The 22,256-nt window shown below is 41.9% G+C and overlaps 1 protein-coding gene across 1 annotated transcript; it reads left to right on the top strand.

Annotated features, from left to right (window-relative positions):
• Positions 1-20,425: 20,425 nt before the first annotated feature.
• On the top strand, positions 20,426-22,003 carry LOC116993631 (inositol 1,4,5-trisphosphate receptor-interacting protein-like 1). The gene has a single exon (XM_033054462.1). The coding sequence runs from the start codon at positions 20,426-20,428 to the stop codon at positions 22,001-22,003; it is 1,578 nt and encodes a 525-aa protein (XP_032910353.1).
• The last annotated feature ends 253 nt before the right edge of the window (positions 22,004-22,256 follow it).

Raw genomic sequence — 22,256 nt, 5'->3', positions numbered from 1 at the left:
CTCAGTATTATAAAACTTTAACAACTCTGAACTGTAAAAATAACTAAATCCATCTTTTTCTTTCCTCTCCAGAGTACTTCCAAATCCTTCTGTTAAATTTCTACACTCTGTCACAGATATATTTTTATATTTCTCTGTCATTTCTTTGTCTCTGCTCTGTGGAAAAGAGAAATGATCCAATTACATTGAGGAGAGGATTTCTAATAAAAATTTATAAAGAAACAGTAAGTGCTGTCACCTTCACTGTCTCTTCTTCCTTTTTTTCCCCTTCTCTGTTGTTGGTCAGGAAATAAATGCTCACATTGACATGAACATTTTGTATGTAAATATAGGCAAAGCAAGGCAAAGAAAGATTTTATATTGATTCCTGTAAAATCCATTACTGGATCAGATGTGGTAGTAGTTGTATCTGGGCAGAGTTTTCCTCAGACTGTTCTCTTGGAGCAGACATGGGATTCATCCAAAAGGGATTTGGTCCCAGAATTCCCAGGGGAGCAGAGACACTGATGGGAAAGACTGCTCTGTAGGCTGCCAGCTCCTCCACCCCCAGGCAGCTGAGCTCTCTCTCCCCTGGCCATTCCTGTGCCTGGGAAGTTTTGAAAAAGAGAAGAGTCAATGCAAAAATAAATGCAGTGTTTAGTTTCCAACTGCATTAACATCTGGATACATCTGAATATGATTACTGGATGGGATATTGCATGTTTCTTGGCATTATGTTTTCCTTGCTCCCAGTGTTTTTCTGCCCCTCCTCACTCACTGGCTGATCCCTTGATGCACACGTAAATGCAATCACACTTGCATATTTGACTTTTCTGCCAGTGTTAGAAGTCAGGAATAATCATTCTTATTTTCACATATGAGTCAATGGGTTTGAACTTTTTGCAGTGCTATTCTGGTGTTTTATCTCTTCCTGTGGAGCTTTCCTGTCCCACTGTCTGTCCATCAGAATGTCTTCCTGACTTATTTTTTACATCAAAATTCTATTCTTTGAGGCTTCCATAAAGCTCAGAAAGGACTTTATAGGGAATGTAGTCCATGTCTAACTTTATTAATCCTTTCCAATAATTAACAGAATGAATTTTTATATACAGTTGAAGAATGCAACTTTGCATTGATTTAATTTATGAATTTAAAAAGTCATTGCTGTTTAAAAGTATATGAAATAAATTAATTAAATTATTAATATTTTTTCCTTCACTTTACTCACTGACTGAAAGAGTTTCAGACTTTTTATAAAGGGACTCTTGGACAGTTTTGAACAGGCTTTTTTGCCCCTTGACAGTTTCACTTGGACTTTGCAAGAGAGGACTTAAAGTATTGCTATTTAACCTAACTTTTTGAAGTGATACTGCAATGAAAACATGGGAATGAAACCAGGGGAGTACTCTAGAAGTCAGTCTATATACAACTTGTTGATCAAATAAAAAAACCTCTTCTACCAAGAGATGGATTGTACTTAGTCTTCTCTTGAGAGAAAAAGCTGTAATTCCTGTTCCAATCCCAAATTTCATAATTTCAAACTGTTAAAAACTTGTTGAGAAATGTAGCTCAGTTGTTCTGTAACTTTAACAATGGGTATGTTTGTACACAGAAAAATTATTTATTTCATTTTAATCCAATACTGCCAATTTTGGGAACCAATGCAGGATACTTTTTCTGTCCCTCTGTAGTTTAACAAAAAAGAAAAAGGAAAAAAAAAAGAAAAAAAAAGGTGGTCATTTGGAACTGCATTTCTAACTTTTATGTGATAGACAATTTTAAAATCTTTGTTAAGTTTCCACATTTTTGTTTGGGGCACATTTATTCTGTAAAATAAGTACATATTGCAAGCAGAGGAAAATTAATTGATTCTAAGGTAAAAGACACAGACCCAATAGTCATCAGACAGCAGCTAAAAGTGAATTATAACAGGCAGAACAAGGTTAATGCACAGAATGTAATGAATTCTCTTACAGGCAGTTGTAAGTAGGATACACTGAGGGGTTGTGTACTCTAGCTGTATATACTACGTTGGGCGATTGAAATTCCTGCTCTAAGTTCTTATATATAAATGTTTAGTTACTTATCAGCAGAATGAAAAAGGTCTGGGTTTTGGTGACATCTGAAATAAAAAGCAGCTGCCTGGTGTTTCGGGGTCTGCCTTTCACTAGCCGGTTTATAACCACTGCCTTACTTCTGTGAGGCTCAGAAGGTTTTGTATCCCCAATGATAATCCAGAAATCAAATTTGCCTGTTAAAAACATGGTGCATTTGAAAAGTATACATATAAAATGCTTTGTATTTTTTCCTTACCTGCTTGCTTTTCTGTTTTTCACTTAAGATCTCATAGAATTGTGTTAGAACAAGGGTTTCAATTAGTGAAATTTCCATGTGCATCCTTGAAAGCGAAATATACTCCCAAATTTTTTTGAGTGCTCATCTGATTTGTAGATTCATAAATTGAATGTGGTAAATTAAGCATTTTTCAAAATATGTATTTTTTATATTTTGGTAGTTTCTCTACGGTCATCTCTCTTCACATATATCCTCTGCTATGAGAGTGCTCCTTGCTACATTGGAACAACATTTGACTGTGTGTGCATTATACAGAGCAAATAGCATCCTTATGTCTTTGGTGAGCTCAGGAGAGCAATGGTTTTGCACATATTTCCACTGGACCTGTAAATGCCATATATGTCTTGCACAGGTCTTAAACCGTGTTTGCATCCATTAACCAGCTGGAAAATTTAGGACTTCAGTTGTGTTGTGGACTTTGCTAGGAGACCATCCTTGATTTTAAAAGTAGCTGCTACATTAGCAAAACAAACTTCAGTTTTCATCTGTCTGTGCTCTTTTCAACTTACTAATTTCTTGTTCCCTCTGTTTTTCCTAAATTCCAGCCCTTATTCTCTACAAAGTAATGAGTTTAATTTGCTTCATATTTTAAAGGAAGGAATGAGATGTCATGAAAAGTGAACTCAAAAATCCACCCAAAGTCAGTTTATGTGGGTTTTGCATCTTTTTGCTGAGGAAAAAAGGAAATAGACAACATTTTTTTGTTTGTGTTTTAAAGGTATTAATTAAGCACGAAGTAAACTTTAAAAAAATTAAATAAACCTACTGGAAGTGGCAAACTTCAAACTGTCTGCTAGAACAGAGTTGTAGTAAAAGAGGTTTCCTTGAAGAGACTTCCCTACTTCTTAGTGCAACCATTGCCAACACTATAATTTCTTTCAGTGCCTTCCACTCTGATACTTGTGTGTGTCCTAGTATGTAATGAGAAACAACAATGTAATTAGAACACCTTCATTTTTTCCTTACTTCTAAAGGTATTATGAAAGGAGAGAGTGATTTGGGAATTTGGGTGTTATACTCAACAGTCACTAGCAGCTCTTCACCTTTCTGTACAGCAGCCTGGTCGCTGGACCTTGAAGGATTTCTCACGTGCAGCTTGTGACACAAGACTCATCATTTTCCTAATGAGTCTATTCTTTAACAGCTTATCTGGAAACGTGATCCTTGGGAATATCTTCCCAAGACTGATTCGCCTCAAGTCAGTTATTTTGAAGCAAGGAGACAACGTGAATGAAGGGATGAAATCTCTTGCTGTTGGCAGAAGAAAGACTGAAGTAATCTTCAAATTATACAGCTGTGTCTAGAGATGACACTAATGAGCTCCTTAAAAATGCAGATAGCAGCTCATGCAATGATTAGCTTGTGTTATTGATGCACTAATACTGAATTCAAAATATGCAACACACTCTGATTCTTTCACATAATTTCTTGATGCACATTTCCAAGTTTCAAGGTAATTATAAGTGAAGATGAGACTGTATTTAAAATAGAATTTCTTGACTGGAAACAGACACAGCCTTCCATATTTCCCAAATGGAACTGTGATTATGGACATAACATCGGAAAAGTTTTAAAACCAATTAGTTTCTAGAAAGTGTTACAGCTTCCTTGTTTATTGGATATTGCCTATGTACAAATGACAATGAAAAGTGAAGTCTGCTATTATTTGTCATGCCTACAACTGCTACGCTATTTGCTGTCAGATTGCATTGTATGCATTGTGCATCTTTTAACAGCAGTTAGACATGCTGACATAAAATACAAAGATGATCCCATTACATTTTCTGCAACTGCATCTCATTTTGCTAATGTGAACAAATTAAGGGTGTCTATCACCCTGTACATGAGACAGAACACAGACAGCATTTTAAATCCCTTGAATTTTCTAGTGTACACCACCTAAATACAGAAGCAGCCCTACTTGTAAACAATTGACATGTAGCTCATAAACTAGTCTAGTCAATATGAAAATACAACCCTGTAGTGCATACTGAAACTATTCCTCTTTACTGGTATTTCTTAGTTGTAATATTATTTATTTGTAGCAATTTGCTTTTGGTAACTTATTTACAAGAGCCAGTTTAAATGTACAGCACTAGTGATTATCTTTGTCCACAAATCTCAGTGACTATGTCTTTCCATGGTCAACAAACCTTGGAAAATCCAATGGACTTTTACAAAAGTCAGGATGCTAGAGGACAGTTTTCTAGGGGGATGCTATTTATTCATATGTCACAGATTTGTATGAAATAGAAGAATCTCAGAGGGTAAAGGAGACTGGACATTGCCAGAAGTGATCAAATGGAGTGGCAAAATCTTAGCCCTGTAAGCTGAGTTTTATTAGATTTAGAGTTGCAGTTGAAATCCATGTTCTGTGGTGGAACACATTATGCAAGACTTCACTGAAGCAGTTTTACTCTAGAAACAGAACAAGACCTGAGGTGTATAAGGTGCTTCTGCTTCCACCTTGTGCCTCCTTGCTGTACTGGATATTGCCTGCTAGTTTCCTGGGGTTGTTATCATTCTCATTCTCAGCTCATGGCTATGGCCATTGAACGGAAGGAGTGTTCACTTTGTTATCCACACTGGGGCTGAGATGCCCAGTGCAAGCTTTTGGCAGCACACACCTGGAACCCCTCGGGATGAGCATGGTTTGGGGTACGAGGTACAGACTCTCCACATCTATCGAGCTGTACTCCTTTTTCTATTATTTCTCAATGTTTCTTTTTGCAGTCCCTCATGGGAATGGCTGCAGATGGACAGTCCTGCTGATTTCCCAGGTCACTGCTGTCTTCCTGGCACATCTTCACAAGAGAAAAACAAAAGGAGAGTAAAAACAAATGCCCCAAAGTGCTTTTTACACAATGGTGGGGTCGAGAGCCATGGAAGTCTCCATGAGTGGCAGTTGCTGTGACCTTATTCAGCTGCTTTTAATAATTTTGCACCAGATGCTGGCAGATTTTAAGCTTGATAGGTTGGGAGAGTTTTTTCCCTTGTTTGTCTTTGTTCTTGAAACTGCCTGTTTAAGCGGAGCTAATAATCTACAAGACTTTTTCATAGAAAGCAGTCATTAGAGACTCTGTGACAAGTTCAATTTTTTAGCTGAACAGTTGTTTATGCTTTTCCTGTGATTTCCATGGGAAGTGTATGGCTCTCTATTTCATTTGCCTTTGAAGAGGAAACTGAATTACCTTAGTGTCAAACAGCTCAACTGTCTGTTTTACTTTTTTGTTTTCATCTTTATTTTTGTTGCCATTAACATGGTTACATATGGGTAACCGTATGGTGGGATACAAGTATCAGATGGTTGCCCAGAAGTCTGGCATCTGCAGAAATTATTTTATTTTCAAATGGGAAACTGAATCTTTAGCAAATGAGTAATTATGGAATACATGGAAATCATAGTTGGACAAATAACCCAATGCTTCTCCCCATTACAGAGCATGCCAAACTCACTCAGATATTTTGAGAGGTGATGTGTTACTCAGCCTATGCAAGGCTATCAGGAGTTTGCTGCATAGAAATTTCTAGGTCTGTGAAAAAAAAGAGTATTAGAAACACATTATAGTTGACTTCTCAGTGTTACTTCTGTGCCATAGAGTCATAGACATAACCAGTAGCCCCAAGAGGCCCCAGCCCAACAATGAAGACATTGTTATAATAAACACAGCACAGATGCTTAGAGCTGTTTACCATGCACACAGTGGTATATTTTCTTGTCAAAAGTTTTTCTGCTACAAGATTGATTTTTTTTTCAATATTTCATGCTTATTTGCAGTATCCCAAGGGTTGTCTCTTTCCTCCCTTTCTTCAATCCTTCTTTCTAATATTTGTCCTGTATTTCTCAATTTTTACCAACATAATAATGGCAAGAAAAAGACTCATTACCTCTACTCAGGCTCCCTTCTCTACAATTCCTCTTCAATAATTGTTCCTCCTCATTTTTTTGGCCAAGGATTAAGAAAAGTTTAGTTCTTTTATTTGTATAATAAACTCCATTCAGTCTATCTTTGCTGAAGGAATGTTTTCTCTTTAGCAGCAGCTTCAGCACTAGAAATAAACCCAAACAAATAGAAAGAACCCAAAAACCTTTATGGATCCCAGACCAAGAGCAGCTTTGGAGAGATGCATGAGATATTCACATTTTTAGAGAATATTTTTCACTCCTTTACTTAGAACATTTCCAGTTCTCTGTAGAGGTGATTCTCTAGTGATCAAGACACAGAAGTGAGGAGTTTGCACAGTTTTGTACAGCACAATTTTGGTGACACCTCTGTATTACTCTGTTATAATCAGATGAGCCATAAAAGAAATCTGCTTTGCTGTAATATGTATAGTATTGAAGAGGGGTAAAAATATTAATAGCTCTGATGGAAAACTGTCCTCAGAGTATTTATAAAGCCAAGTCTGACTTGATGCTTTCAGACTTGGTATAAACTGTGTTCTTCCTAGTCACAATCTCTGGATGAAATGATCTCATTTTCTGAGATTTACACTGCTACCTACCTTTAAATAATATTGGAAAAACTGTCCTAACTTGAAAGGTCTGCTGTATGTTTGATGTCAAAGCTGTTCACCCTCTGGGATGTCAGGATGGAGGCCATCAGGTCTCTCCAGGCTCAGCCTACCATCAGGAGAGCTGGTTGTCCTGAAAAGTAAGAGTGATGAAATTACAGTAATTTCACGACCATAAGGCACACCGGACTATAAGGCGCACCCCCCCGGGAGCTGGCACATTTCACAACTTTGTACATTATATAAGGCGCACCAGACTATAAGGCGCACTTTTTTTTTGCAGCGAGGAGCCACGCGGTGCCCAACAAAGTAACAAATTACTGGCAGGTGCTCAATTTGCAAACATTTTTCAAAGATCGGTGTAGCCTTTAAATGCAGCCCCAGGCGCCCTCCCTGTGCAGTGGGCCCTGGCACTCCTGCCCGCCCCCAGCACTGGCTGGCACAGCTCCCGGCTCCCACCGCACGGCTGTGTTGCATCCCGGCTTCCCCCTGGCCAGTGGCAGCGGCGCTTCTCGCCGTTTCTCGTGGTTTTCCCACAGCGGCGGTGGCGCCGTTTCTCGCCCCTTCCCCGCAGTTGGCGGCGGCACCACTGTTTCTCACCGCTTCCACCCGCTTCTCCCCGGCCAGCAGCCGTGCCGTGTCCCAGTGTCCCCCACCCGGTGGCTGCGGCTCCTGCAGTTCCCGACTCGGCTCACAGCTCGCACTTCTGGGTTTGCAAATTTCTGAACTTTGTCCATTATATAAGGCGCACCAGACTATAAGGCGCACTTCCGGGTTCAGACCAAAATTTTAGTCAAAAGGGTGCAGCTTACAGTCGTGAAATTACTGTAATCTTCTTGGATAGCTCTCACAGTAGCTCTGAGTCCTGGGGCCCCAGCTTCGACAGAATTTCCACTGCGTAGTCAAGGATCTGAAGAGTCCATTGCAAAACTTTTAAACTGCCTGACGAAAACAGGGCTCAAGAGCCTTGAAACAAGAACTTGCTCCTAGAAAGTTTTGCATTTTTTAAAAGAGCAAAGTCCAGGGTAAAACTTGCTACTGGGGTTTTTTTTAGTGTTCTATGAGATATCTAGAAATGTGCATATAAAGCTTTCTCCAATGTATTGTAGTGTGCACTTTTTTGAAAATTAAATAATTTGGAAGACCTGTATCAAGCTTAATTTCATACTTTGTTCTCTTATACAACATGAAGACGATGTTGAACTGATCTCGAACTGATCTCTGTTTTATGACCAACTACTACAGGAAAGGACTGATAATAAAAACACTCCTCTAGAGTATTATTTTTCATTATCACAATATTCTTTTCTAATGAAAACATCAGTCTGATCAAACCAAGTGTCAGGTCTAAAATCAAATTATTTTTCTGTTACAAGAATTGGAAAAAATTGTGGAGGATTCTTTGTCTCTTAGAAGATGAGTCTTTCAGGCTTTTTAAAAATGTCATTGTCTGAATTTGGTCTAGTTGAAGAGGAGAGTTTAAATGTTACTACATCTATCCATGCCAGATTAGCATTTTCTGCAGCAGTGAAGCAGTGCAAAGGCTGAGAATTCATGCAGCGAGAGAGGTTCAGTGGGGTGCAGAGATGAGTTGCAAGGCTAAAGTTGAAAGCAGAGGGTTTTACATGTGAAAAGCAGTCATGATGGATCAGAAGCTGAACTCTGACTTGACAGAGTGGTATCCTTCCAAAACCAACAAGGCAAATGTCACTCAGAGCAAATTAACAGGAGTATTAAATGCAAAACATAGGAGGCAACCAGCGTCTGCTCAGCACTGATCAGTTGTCTGTTGGAGTTTACCAGTGTGCTAAACCACCATATTTAAAGAGTTATGTAAGAGGTCTGAAAAAATAGAAAGCAAACACTGTAGGACATTTAAAAATGTGGCCTATAAAGAAATGTTGAATGAACTGGGCTTGCTTAATGCATAAAGGAAAAGACTGTGGTAGAATATGTTTACAGTTTTGCAATGTTTAAAATGTTGGTCAGATAATCATGTCAGCTAATGGGCAAAAAGAATGTAACTGCAGCAATGGATATTTGCTTTTGAAAAGGGATAATAAAATGCTGGAACAGCTTACAAGGAGACAATAGATTTTTCCCATCTGAATAGGTTGTACAGATATCTTCCCTGGATGATTTCTGTAAGAGTGGAAGGCAAATTAGAGAGGACAACCTGAGACCAGTTGTACATTGAAGCGCCAGAATTCAGAACTCCAGAGCTGCTTCACTCTGTCAGGGACTCTGTTGGTAAAAAGGGAGTCAAGGAGAAAGAGAGGAAAAACAACATAGATGGAAGGCTGCAAGTTCTGTATCTTACCAGGTGGTAACAAAAAAGCCTTATTATACAGCATTCTGCAGATGCTAAAGGATTGACTCAAAAATTCTGTTATGCCAGGCCTAACATAGATCTAGGCTTGCATCTTGCTCCTGCTGCCTCTCCACAGTTCTTCTGGAGCACACAGGACAAGCAGCTGGAAGCTGACTGACCTCTTTATCTGAACCAATGCTATTTTAATTGAATCCTAATGTCTCCCCTACTTTTTTGGCAGCTGTCTACATATCCTCTACCTCCTATGTATGTCCAGTTCTTTTTTCCTTTTGGCCAAACATTTTTTCTGAGAAAAAAATAATTTAAAAAAATGGGATGCAGCAGTCAGAATTCAGCTTTTTGTCCTTACCTCCCTGCTCTTCAGTAGAAAGGTTGAAGGTCTGGCCTTCCAACCTCAGCTCTGGCATAAAAATGAAATAAAATCTGTAGTGCACCAAGTATGCAGTGAAAAAAAAAAAAAGTGCACAGCATTTATTTCACACTATTGTCCATGAACATGCAGCTGGGAACTTATTAGGGGATTTGGGGATCTGGTTACTTGAGGATAATTTGTTTGTGTGTTCCTTTTAAGAATCAGAGCAGAACTGTGCTACAACATGAGGCAGAGGGCCAGGCATAGGCCCTATCATTAGCCATATATCAACTCTTTCCCCTCCTGGAATGTGACAGGCAGACACCTATGACAGATCTTTGTGCCTGCCTTAGAGTTTTAGCTCACAATTCAGGGTAGGAATACCGATTTTCAATATTTCCATACGATTAACATTTTTCCACCCCTGAACATTTGGATACTGAACAGCAGTGATTCAAAAAATCATTCCTAGAAAGCAAGCGGTCATTATATGAAATACTTAATATTTGCTAAAATGAGGAAGAATATAATTCTTAGTTGGTTTAACTGCTAATGATTAAAACAGTGGAATTTTCTACACAAGGTATACTTTTACCTTTCTTCCTTATTGGACTTTGATCTGTTAACCACTGCACATTTAAAAGCTGTTTTATAGAAGCCATGAAAGCTGGATTTAAGTTCTGGTGATGGCACTGCAAGTCGAAGGTTTCCACACTACTGTGCGCATCATTAGCGTGCTCCCAGTTATGTGAAACTGCGCGGCAGCGAGCCAGCAGTGCCGGGTGCTGCTTGCTGGTATTCCTGACTGCTGCTGCTGCTACCCATCAGTGCTGATGATGGCATTCACATTTAACACTGCTGCTGATGAAAGTACCTGCAATTACTACAACTGCTGATGGCAGAAAGAGTTTGTTAGCCCTGCTGTAAATTACTTCCTGAGGCTTCCTTGCCAGCTTATTTCGTATTGTGAGCAAAATGCAGTCTCTTGGCACTTGGAAAGAGCTACATTAAGCAAAAGTCGTTTTAAAAGGCAGATATTATGAGCCTAAGCCATATTGATGCCATAAACAGAAATTCAGCATTTCCCTCTTATGGTCTGATACTGTGTGAGCCAGCCTGAACCAGGAATCAGCACAGCTTGCTGCAGTGCCCAAGCTAATCTGCCCTTGGCAGAGTTGACAGCACAAGGCTACCGTGATCTTGAGCTCAATTTGATTTATCTGAATAGTTCTATTCTCTATCACAGGAAGCTATGAAATTGGATTTGCATTAGGTTGAGAATGTCTATATCATGCTCAGTACATCACACAGTACAGATAGACTAGAATGTTTATAACATTGAGTTAAGGCCAACACAAAACATTTATTTTAAAAAAGGCCAGAAACCAAGTCTCCATACCACATTGAAGTCTTTCCATATAATGCATTAAATATTGTCCCTCTTTCACTAAATTTAATAATCTTTATTTTTTCTCTTCAAATGTCAATAATTAATATCCTTGTACAGATTGACAGGAGTATTCTCCAGAAACTCACCAGGTAAAATGTATTCTCAGGCTGGAGTGATCTGTACAGTTGCCTGTTGTGAGGTCAAAACATAAGGGTGGCTATATCAGTCAAATCCAAATATGCATTTCAGTCGGTGTCTCGTTTCCAATAGTAGCAAATAGTGTTGCTTGAGCAGATTATATAAATGTGGCTTGTAGGCCTGCTGCCACAATTGGTGAGTTGCTCCAAAGGTTCACATGCCCCTACTGTTCAAAAATACAGTCTAACATGTTGGTGTTGCACAATCAAGGAAGACAAGTTTAGGCTCAAAGTGAAACTTCTGCAGCTTCTTTATTAGTGGAATGGTTCCTCCATGTTTTTGCACCAATTCATTTCCTGTCCACATTTCTCAGTCAATGCAGTGTTTCATGAGGGCACTGGCCATCTCTGCTGTTCCTCCCAGACTTCCCACACCTTCTGAGTGTAATCCTGAAGCTGCAAAGTTATTTACCTCAAAGGACAAGTCGGACTTGTGGTAGTGGAGGGAAGGTGAGACAAAGACAGAATCTGCACATTGGTGTCTTCATGTCCTGCTCAGTACTGAATCAATCTTTTCATGGTTGGTTTTTGTTTTGTTCTTTTACTAGAAAAGGCATGCCAGGGCTCCCACCACCCATCCCTTCCCAAAATGTTGTGGGAATGAGAATGTCAGACTGAGGAACATCTATGCCTTTTTGTATATTTGTATAAAATAAAGACAAACAGAAAATGTGAATTTTTACACTTACTCTTTGAGTGACATAAATAGCCCAAGCTATATTCACTTTATGGGGAAGAAAGCAATTTACAAGTCAGAGGAAACGTCCACTTGGTTCTTCTCAACAAAAACAGGGATCAGGATTATTTCTCCTTGTTAACCACTGCAAACAAAGGCAAAAGATTTACAAGGAACAAAAGACATAGGATAACAAGAAGTGTTAACTCATCAGATGTCCTCCCACACTATTTTTTCTGCCATTTAACAGATCATCTGGAGCTTAAGAGTAAACCAATAATTGTGACATATGGGTACAAGCTTTTTTGAGCCAGTGTGCAATGAGCAGAAAACTGTAGGTTAATGCAAGTGCATGTACATTTTATTGTCTTATGTGAGTGACCAAGCAACTAATTTGCAGCTTTGTGTGTTTTTCTTAACATACAAATACAGTCACACTAGAGACACCAGAGCAAAGTTAAACCCCTGTCAGCAGGTGCTGTATTATTGCAAGAAAAAGGCTATATACTGCAAAAAGATTCTTGCACTCTAATGTTTAAATGCACAGGAATGTCTCCTTGTTGCATATCTTTGGTTATAAGTCTTTTGTATTTGGAGGTTGGCTAGGAACTGAAATTGCTGTTTGGATAATCACAGCTTTCTTTGGATAGCAATTTAGGATTCATGCTATTAACCCCCTGCATCTCTTTGTATACACGACATTAAAAACTCCTTGCCAGAAGCAGTTAACTGTTAGAAAAATGGGCCAGCAAAATGAGTGCTCACAAATAAATGCTGGGATTAAACTGTGCAGAGAGACAGGCTAAGATTCCCTTTTCATTCTTTGAGCTCTTTAGACCAGTTTCTACTTTTTCCCAAATGATCATTTTTTCAGCTTGAATTTTGGCATATCTGAAGTAAACTTGAAAAAAAAATAAACCTAAACAACTGAAAAATAACTATGGGAAATGTCAGGAAAATCCTTCAGCCACTGGTGTGATAGCAAAGTAGTTGAGAAAGCATTTCTTCCATTACTACTTAAGGGTTCTTACCTATCTTTAAACAATGTTATTTCTCAGGAAAATTTTTTGGAAACTCTAAATATGACAAGTGCATGAACACCAGTTCAGCAAGACATTTTATCCTACACACATTCAGAAAGCCACTTAGCTGTGTCGAAATCCTGTTGTTGTTTCACATATATGCTTAAACTACACATGCATACACTGCTCTAAATAGCCTACTGCGTTGATGGCATAAGGCAACATGTACTCCGTTGCCTCTATAGATGCCTAATTTAAGCCATATGACTGATGTCTTAGAACTTATTTTTCCTTCATCTCCATTGCTACTGCACTGCCAGACCTTCTATATGTCTGTTCTATCTACATCAGTTGAGAGGAACAGTTGCAAGAGCTACATTGGCCCCTAAACTGGATGATCTGAAGATAATGTTGCGACTTTCAGTTGGTGCATTGCTGAAATTCTCTTCTGATCTAGGTGAGTTTTGAGAACTTGAGAACTTGTTTTCTGTGTTTATTTTCCTGCTTTAATATAAGACTAATTTTTATTTTACTCTTAGATTTCAAACATGAATGAAGCACAATGTTCAAAGCATGCTGGAAGACTGAGAATAAGAATATTGGATGGTTTCATTTTATTGAATGCAAATGTACACAAGATAAAGGCCTCGATCTGAGCAATCATTCTAGACTTCCTTTATTGGGAAGAAACAAGCAACTTGAGAATGTTATTCTTGGGGCCTGTTTTAGACATGCACTGTATGAGGAGATGGAGATTTTTAGCGTGTTAATTCATCTATGTAAGTGAAGTTTCATACCCAGTGAAAGAAATCGCTAACATTTTCTATACATGAGGCTGAAAAAACTTGAGATGAGTTGTCTAAAATATACTATGATCTGTATAAGTGAACAAGATGGGGACCAGAGGAGCTCAGGAAAGGGAATGAAATCTTGCAATTTCAATGAGCATCATTTTGGTCCATTTCCCTGCACTTCTTGTCATCCCATTCACTTTTAATGTTTTCACCTGGTCTTGGAATTTTCCTTCAATTTTTCTAATTATATAATTTTTTAGCAACCTCATAACCTCTATTATTTTTCCTTTCTTCTGTGATTTCATTAACTTGGAGGAATTTTAGCAAGAAATTCTTCCTTTCAGGAAAGAGAATGAAATGCTGAAATGGCAGGACAAAGATTGACAAACTCTCTGGAGAGGAGATATGATGAAATGAAATGCAATTTTAAAAAAACCCCAGAAATTTGGAAATGGGGTGACCATGATGAAATGGCCCCAAGTGACAAGAAGTGCAGGGAAATGGACTAAACTTGCTAAAATTACTCCTAATAACTTCCTGAAATCACAGAAGGAAGAAAAAAACACAGTCTGTTGAGAGATGGTTAAAAAAAATGAAATGGTAAGAAAAATACGGGGATGTCACAGCTAAGACATGACAGATAGTGCTGGCAACACCATGAGCCCTTTCACTAGCATTCCTTACCAGTCCTCATACACAAACTCTGCATATTTTCATCTTCAGTCTGTATTCTCATACAACTCTAAACTCAACACATTTTCTTCTACAGACTTTTTTCTTGTACAACACTGTCTCTTTTTCTCATTAGCCTCTCTGTCAGTTCTGTACAACTCTGTCCCCTTATCTTAGAGGTTTCTTAGTTAATTCTGACTCCATTCTCTTATTAGCAGCTTGTACTGATTCCTTTACCTACAACCAGTTTCTATGGCTCTGGTTCCTTCTATTTTTATGCATGGCTGGCTACTCCAAGCTGTCCCTGTCCCATCCACCTAGCCCTGGACTGTCCCTCATCCAACATATTCTTACTTTATCTGGCCCTTAGGTGACCACACGTCCCTTAGGTCCTCCCCACATAAGCAGCAGCCTCCCAACCTCACTACATCTTCAAGTGCCTAGGTGTGGCAGAAAGCTGGTCTACTCCTTTATATCCTATAAACTAACTTGCCAGGCACAGATGTTTCTTCTTTTGTAATCAGTACAGCTGCAGGTAATTGGGGAAGATTCCCTCCTGCACTACTCTAGCACTCCACAAAGGGAAAATTGTGAAATCAAGTGAACACACTAAAAGTCAACAGGATGACAAGAAGTGCAGGGAAATGGACCAAAATTTGCTGAAATTACACTGAATAAAATCCAGAAATCATGGAAGAATGGAAAAAAAGAAAAACCAAACAGTTGAGAGGTTGTTAAAAAAATGAAAGGATTAGAAATATAGAGGGAAAATTCTTAGGAATTGTGATAATCCATAGCATACAAGAAGAAGAGTGGTAGGGCTTGGGGACACCTGCTCTGGATTTCCTTGTAGCCCTGGCAGGCCTGAGCTGTTGCTGGGCTCCTCATTCTTCTCTTGGGACTGTGTTTTTCCTGGGGGAAAAGGAACGATGAGGCAGAGAACGGTGGTGAGGAAGATGGACAAGATCATGTTCTTGACAATGATTCGAGATGGCTTCTAGACAAGCACAGACAGTGTCCTGTACTTGACCTACAGAGAGGCTGCGAATGGAAAACTGACCTGATGGACAATTACACGATATTTTTTAGACACATCTTATCAAACAGCTTCTACCGAGGCCTGCAACAAGCCATCGGGGTGGGCAGTGCCTTCGAAGGTTGGAGTCCACATGAGCAGGGTGCTGTGTACCAGGTGCTCATACCCATGACTCCTCCCCGAGGCCACAGCTTCCACCTGGAGCTGGACTCTGCAGAGCAGAGACACAGGAGGAACTTCCGTGTCCGTGTGCAGCTGGAGTGCACCTGCACGAAGGAGCAGCAGGCTGAGAACATGCTCTGCTTCCTGCACCATCCCGAGGAGGAGCTGAGGAGCAATCAGGATCCCAGCCTCCTAGACACCCTATGCACTGACTCCTACCTTGATGTGCACAAAACTGCCCGCTGGTTCTCCCAGCTGCTGAGAGCCATCTGGCCAGCTTTGCCTCAGTCACGCAATTGGGATTTAGTGCTGCTGCCCTCCAGACACTCCTGCCAATTCAAGGAATCCAATGGCAGAGAAATCTTCAGGGTTGAGATGTTCTTTGAGGTGCAGAGAGGTGACTCAGACATCTTTGTGAGCAGCCAGCCTTGTTATGCCAGAACCCCAAACACTCTGTGGCTTGAGACCTATGCTGTGGCTGAGGCTAAGTTCTTCAAGCACATTGCCAGGCAGCCCCCCACCGACAGCTTGGACCTGAGATGCTTGCAGTTCTTCACTGGTGTTCAGCTGAGCATAGGCTTTTCCACCTACACCATGAAGACCATTGTCATGCTCCTCCTGAACACTGTCCCTGTGGCACAGTGGCTCAGGAGGTATTTTTTGCAGCACCTGGGGGATATCAATGGGAACCTGCCCTGCTGCCTGGAGGAGGAATACCTTAACCACTTTGTCTTAGGCAACAAGAGATTTCCTCCTGAGATCAGCTTGCCCCTGGACATTGCATCAGCCGAGCCACCCAATCTCTTCCATCACATGGCATGGTATCTGGCTGCCCACTCCCAGGTGATGAGTGAGTACCAGGATCTTCAGCATGGGCTCACAAGAGTGCTGCTCAATGGCCACTGAAAGAGGTGTTCATGGACAGAGCTGTGCTTGTGGGCTCGCAGGCAGTCGTAGAAAGCCACCTCATAGTGCTGGGACAAACAGAGGAGAATGTGGCATACAGAGAGAGAAGGTAAAACGCTGTGCAGCAGCACTCTGCCAGCAGCAGCACCAGCAGCAATGTCATCTTGACAGTCTCCCCAGCACAGCATCCAGTGATGACTACGTTGTGGAGGCACAGAGAAGCTGACTTTCAATGCAGGGTGGATTGTGGTGATGCAGTCCCACTGCCCCTGGCTGTGATCTGAGAAATGCTCATTAGGCCTTGGCCTTCACAAACTCCACTTGTACTAAGCCCCGTTTGAATGTATCAGAAAAATTATTTGTTCCCAGGAACTAACAGGTGGCTAGCTAGCACCATTTTTTAAAGAAACAGCCGTGGAAACTTATTTTTCTTTCTGACTAAGAATCCAAGTGGAATAATATTTTTGTTGACAAACCTTCCAATGAAGTTACAGAGAAAAGACCTGAATGATGTAAAATTACTATGACTAAAGCCCACTATGGTTGTGACTATGAAGAGCATTCCAAAGTGAGACCTTTTGAGCTCTTGATTCCCAGAATATGAGGGACAAATGGGTATGTCTCTAACTCTAATAATTGGGTGGTAGTGGAGCCAACCAAGGTCTGTTGGTAATAACCAAGAACTTCTGGTATTAACATGCTGTGAGAAAGACCAAGATTTGGCTGGGGAAGGGGGGGCAGGAGGAAATAGGGCAGCACTTTTCTTTAGAAAGAGCCACAGAACAGTACAGCATAAGAACAGGAGTGAGGCCAAGAAGAGGGCATGGACCATAGAGTGGGATTAAGACCACCAAAAACCACCAAAGCCCTCTGACTCATTTCCAGGAAGGCCTGAAAGAAAGGACTGTACATGGTAATTAATTGACATAGAAAGTGGGAAACTTGTCTTTAGGGCAGAGGAACCTGTCAATTAAAAGGTGGCTTCCAAGGCTGGAAAGTGCCCTGAGGACTCTGGACATCTCATAGACCAGACCAGCACAGTTGGGTTGATCCTGAGCCCAGGATTATCACCTGGATTGGCACTGCAGCCAGGATTGATATCCCGTTAACTGGATAAACACTGGAACCAGGACAGTTGTTCTTTTTCGCTCTCTCTTCTTCTTTTTTTGCCTTGGTCTTTCTCTCTTTCTTTAATTAATCTCTCCCTCCATAATTCTTCTCCTTAACCCTACCCCTTTATCCAAAACCCCCTGCCATTTGCTTATATAGTAGGTCAGGGACTAATGTACTGATTTCCACACTCGTTGTGTAGTTAGCTAATAAAATTTTCTGACTGTTTATAGACCTCCTCGGCTTTTGTTATTCTTTTCCATCACAAGCATTTACAAATATTAGGTGCTTCCTTCCCCTTAAGAATAGGTCATCACACTACAGTGGCTACAAAGATGACTTTCACCCCACTTTCACACTGTAACAGCCAGGGTGACAATTTCAGATGAGCCCAGAAATTCTTGCTGGCAGCTCCAGCTGGTCAGAAACTGAGCAAGAGGCATGGCTGATATTCCTCCTTGTGTTCACTGGGGTCTGCATGGAGAATTTACCCATCCTCAGACACTCCCTGGGGAAAAGCTGACCCTGACCTGAACATACAGGACATGGAGCAGGCACTGCTCACTCGGCAGGGGGAATTGCTGCCACATCTTTCCTCTAGAGTAAAAGCACACAACACCTGGGGAGACTAACCAGATGTAGCTGAAGAGGCCCTGGCCAGGGGACTTGTGAGAGTGTCATTACCACTTGGACACTGACTGCTATCCCGTTTTTGAGAGAGTCTATTCCCTCTGTGAGCTTCACCCAGTGTGTAATGGATCACCGAGCCAGGATGATGACAATGGTGGATGATGTTCTAAGGAATAAAGGGAAATCTCTAGGTCAGTCACATAAAGTTGCACTCAAGGGACACTTCAATTTCTTAGCTGCAAATGCGGCCATCATGGAGAAGAGCTGAACAAGCTCAGAAAATTCCTAAAGCCCACACAGAAGATAGCTTTTTGACATAGGTACTGTGGGAGCCAACTAGGAAAAGGGTCCTCCTAGACCTGTTTGTATATAGAGATGTACTTGTAAGTGAAGTAGTGATTGATGCCATAGTAATCAAGAAATACTTGAGTAAAAATCTTAGGTGTTATGGGGAGCACTGTCCACAGAGCTTCTCCTCAGGGTTGTGGGACAGCAATAAAGAATTAATTAATAAGGGCCCCATAGCATGTACTTTCAAAGGTATTGATGTCTACATGCTAGTCCTTTTTATTAGAGACATTTCTATAGGAGGGTAAGTGTGATGAAGGCTGAGGGAGGTGGGGGATTTTAGCAGAGAGAAAAAGCACCTTAACGGGGATCTTATGGTTCTCTACAACTCCCTGAAGGGAAGTTGTAGCCAAGTGGGGCTTGATATATTCTCCCAGGCGTGGCAGGGCATCTTGCCCAGCTCAAGAGCTGATCTGTTGTTTGTCAACTGGTCAGAAAATTCAAAGAGGACAAGCTGTCTTGCAGTGAATGCTTTTGTCACCATGGGGTTAAGAGTGGGCTGGCATCTTCCAACTGCCAGCAAATATCTTACTGTTGAAGTGAGATCTGGGAAAAGAAGCTGGATTTCTGACTGACAGTCACTTCACTTTATGACTATAAAAGCCATACCAAATGTTCACAAAGCAAAAAAAAAAAATTCTATTAATTTCTCTGGAAAGGTGTGGTGTTTCTCCTGTGGACAAGGACACTTGTTTTAAGGTAACAGCTGTGGAGGTTAAGTGAAAGAAATCCTCATTATTGTCATCTCTTGTGATATGTTACATTTGACTCCTAATCAGTGCTGTTTCTTTGACAAGCTTTAATAGAGATACCGTCATGTCATAAACAGTTTTTAATATTGCAATCTACTTCCAGTTCTTTTTAGTTTTATACTGAGTAGTAAGTAACTCTGACTGAGGTCATTTGTCTATTGTCTCCTGTCTGTGTAATAAATAGTCTTATAAAGAGATTTGACCCTTGGAACTTGCAGGCCAGAATGATTTCTTAAATATGAAATGTTGCCAAAATCTCAGACTAAGGCAGGGCTTGTCTGAAGTTCCCACTTGTCCTGTGATACAAGGAAACAACCAATAAGACCAAGGAAAATGATCTCAAGTTACATCAGATTCAGATATTTAGACTGGATCTTAACAAAAATGCTTTCATCAAACAGGATATCAAGCTTGGGAACAGGCTGCCTACGGAAATGGCTGAGTCGCCACCTTCAGAAAGGCTTAAAAGTCATGTGGATGTGGCATCTGGGGACCTGGCTGATTGGTGCCGTAGGCAGTGTTAAGTTTGCCGTTGGACTGTGTGATCTTCAGGGACTTTTTCAACCTCCGAGATTGAAGTGTAGCTCAAGCAGTGAGGAGTCAAAGCGCAGACTCAACAATCCTCAAGGGTGTCTTCCAACATGGTTATATCTATGAGATTGCCAAAGGAGGGCGGATGAAATCAATCCGAAAGAAAGAGCAATGGGAGATCTTTGAAGAAGCTTCACTCAAAGGCAGGCTTAACCATACACCAGGACCATTCTGAGAGGCTGAGCCAGGGTGGGGACAAAGGGTGGGGTTGACGGGGTTCTGATGTGCTGTGACGCCTGTGACATCACAGGGGATGTGTCACAATGGGGGCAGCTATAAAAGGCCCCAGTAGGTAACGCTTGGGCAAGTGGTGAGTGCACACGTGGTGGGGGGGCCAGGCTGGGGACAAGGGCTGGGGCAGAAATGCTGCACCCAGGGCTGGGTTCTCCCCCTGCAGGCAGGGACAACCTCTCATGGGAGAGCCTTGGGCAGGGCACTGTGCTGCTGCTGCTGGGGTAGCAGGACAGGCATTGCTCCCTGCCAGCTGTCTGGGGCCCTGTCCTTCCTGCCCTCAGAGCCCTCAGCATTCCCATCCCTGCTGCCCCCACTGCTAGCTGCTTCCCTCATAGTCCCACTCAAGGCCTTCTCTCCATCCCCCTGCAGACCATGAATTCCATAATATGGCTTTTTGTGCTCTTGAAAAGCCTCGTCCAGTACCCACAGTTCGTGGGTGATGACTGGGATGAGGTAACACGTCTGCACATGGAAGTGCGTGCAAAGCAGCTAAAATGCGAGAGGATTCGGCTGGAGCAGGAGGTGGAGCAGCTCATCCTGAAGCAGGTGCAGTGCTTGCAGCTCATAGCTGGCACTGTGCTCCTGATCCTTCTCTTGGTCCTATGGTTAATGGGGTGCAAAAGGAGCCAGAGGAGAGAAGTGTACGAAGAGGAAAACAATGGTGCAAATGAAGAAGTCAGAAATGGGGATGAAAATGAAGCAGATGTTGGAAACGCAGAAGACAATGATGATGCAAATCGAGAAGAAGATAGCAATGAGGCTGCAAATGCAGAAAACAATGATCTTGCAGTCTCTGAAGGAGGCAATGATTTGGCTGATTATGTCGGAAGAATGATAATGGAACGCATACAGTGTATGCGCACACGCGTACAGGACCTGCAGCAAGGCTGTGAGTGGACAAGGAACCTCATGCATCATTTTGCACTTTACTTTGGACAGATCTTATCAAACAGCTTCTACCCAGGCGTGCAACAAGCCATTGGGGTGGGCAGCGCCTTCGAAGGTTGGAGTCCACATGAGCAGGGTGTTGTGTACCAGGTGCTCATACCCATGACTCCTCCCCGAGGCCACAGCTTCCACCTGGAGCTGGACTCTGCAGAGCAGAGGCACAGGAGGAACTTCCGTGTCCGTGTGCAGCTGGAGTGCACCTGCACGAAGGAGCAGCAGGCTGAGAACATGCTCTGCTTCCTGCACCATCCCGAGGAGGAGCTGAGGAGCAATCAGGATCCCAGCCTCCTAGACACCCTATGCACTGACTCCTACCTTGATGTGCACAAAACTGCCCGCTGGTTCTCCCAGCTGCTGAGAGCCATCTGGCCAGCTTTGCCTCAGTCACACAATAGGGATTTAACACTGCTGCCCTCCAGACGCTCCTGCCAATTCAAGGTGACCAATGGCAGTGAAACCTTCAGGATTGAGATATTCTTTGGGGTGCAGAGAGAGGACTCAGACATCTTTGTGAGCAGCCAGTCTACAGAGGCCCACACCCAAAGCACAACCTGGCCTGAGACCTATGCTGTGGCTGAGGCTAAGTTCTTCAAGCACGTCGCCGAGCAGGCACCCCCTGACAGTTTGCACCTCAAATGCCTGCAGCTCTTCACACGTCTTCTGCTGGGCTTCAGCTTTTCCCCCTACATCATGAAGACTATTTTCATGCACCTGCTCAATGTGGTGCCTGTGTCACAGTGGCGCAGGAGAGATTTGCTGCACCGACTGCTGGATATTGGTGAGAGCATGTCGTTATGTGTGCTAGCAAAACGCCTCAACCACTTCATTGTGGGTAACCATAGGCTGCCTCAGGACATTCATTTACCCCTAGACATTCAAACAACTCAGCCATACAATCTCTTCCATCACCTGGCAGAGGAACCGGCTGCCCACACCCAGGCAATGTATGAGTACCGGCTTCTGCGAAAATGGTTCAAAAGAATCCTTTGTACTGAGCGGTGAATGAATGGCCCAATGCACAGAGCTGTGCTTGTGCTGTTCGCAGCTGGCAGCAGAGACCCACCTTATAGTACAAATTTGGGGCTTTAAGGAGAAGAGGATGTGTGTAAAGGCTCTGGTGAAGATCACACAGCCTCTTCTGCCACCTCAGCAAGTGGAGGGCCACGGGAGGGTTTATTCTACCTCCTTGTATCATTTTATTTTTCAAAAAAGGCACCCAGATCTGCATAAAGCCCAGCTGCAATTTCCCCACTTT

Source organism: Catharus ustulatus, chromosome 3 (genome assembly GCF_009819885.2).
Source record: "Catharus ustulatus isolate bCatUst1 chromosome 3, bCatUst1.pri.v2, whole genome shotgun sequence".
In the NCBI taxonomy this organism is placed as follows: Eukaryota; Metazoa; Chordata; class Aves; order Passeriformes; family Turdidae; genus Catharus; species Catharus ustulatus.
The sequence above is the reverse complement of the archived record's forward strand: the minus strand, read 5'-3'. Positions and strand labels throughout refer to the sequence as shown.

What these genes read in the sequence shown, in the direction of transcription:
- LOC116993631 (XM_033054462.1), top strand. Translation starts at nt 20,426, where the DNA reads ATGAATTCCATAATATGGCTTTTTGTGCTCTTGAAAAGCCTCGTCCAG.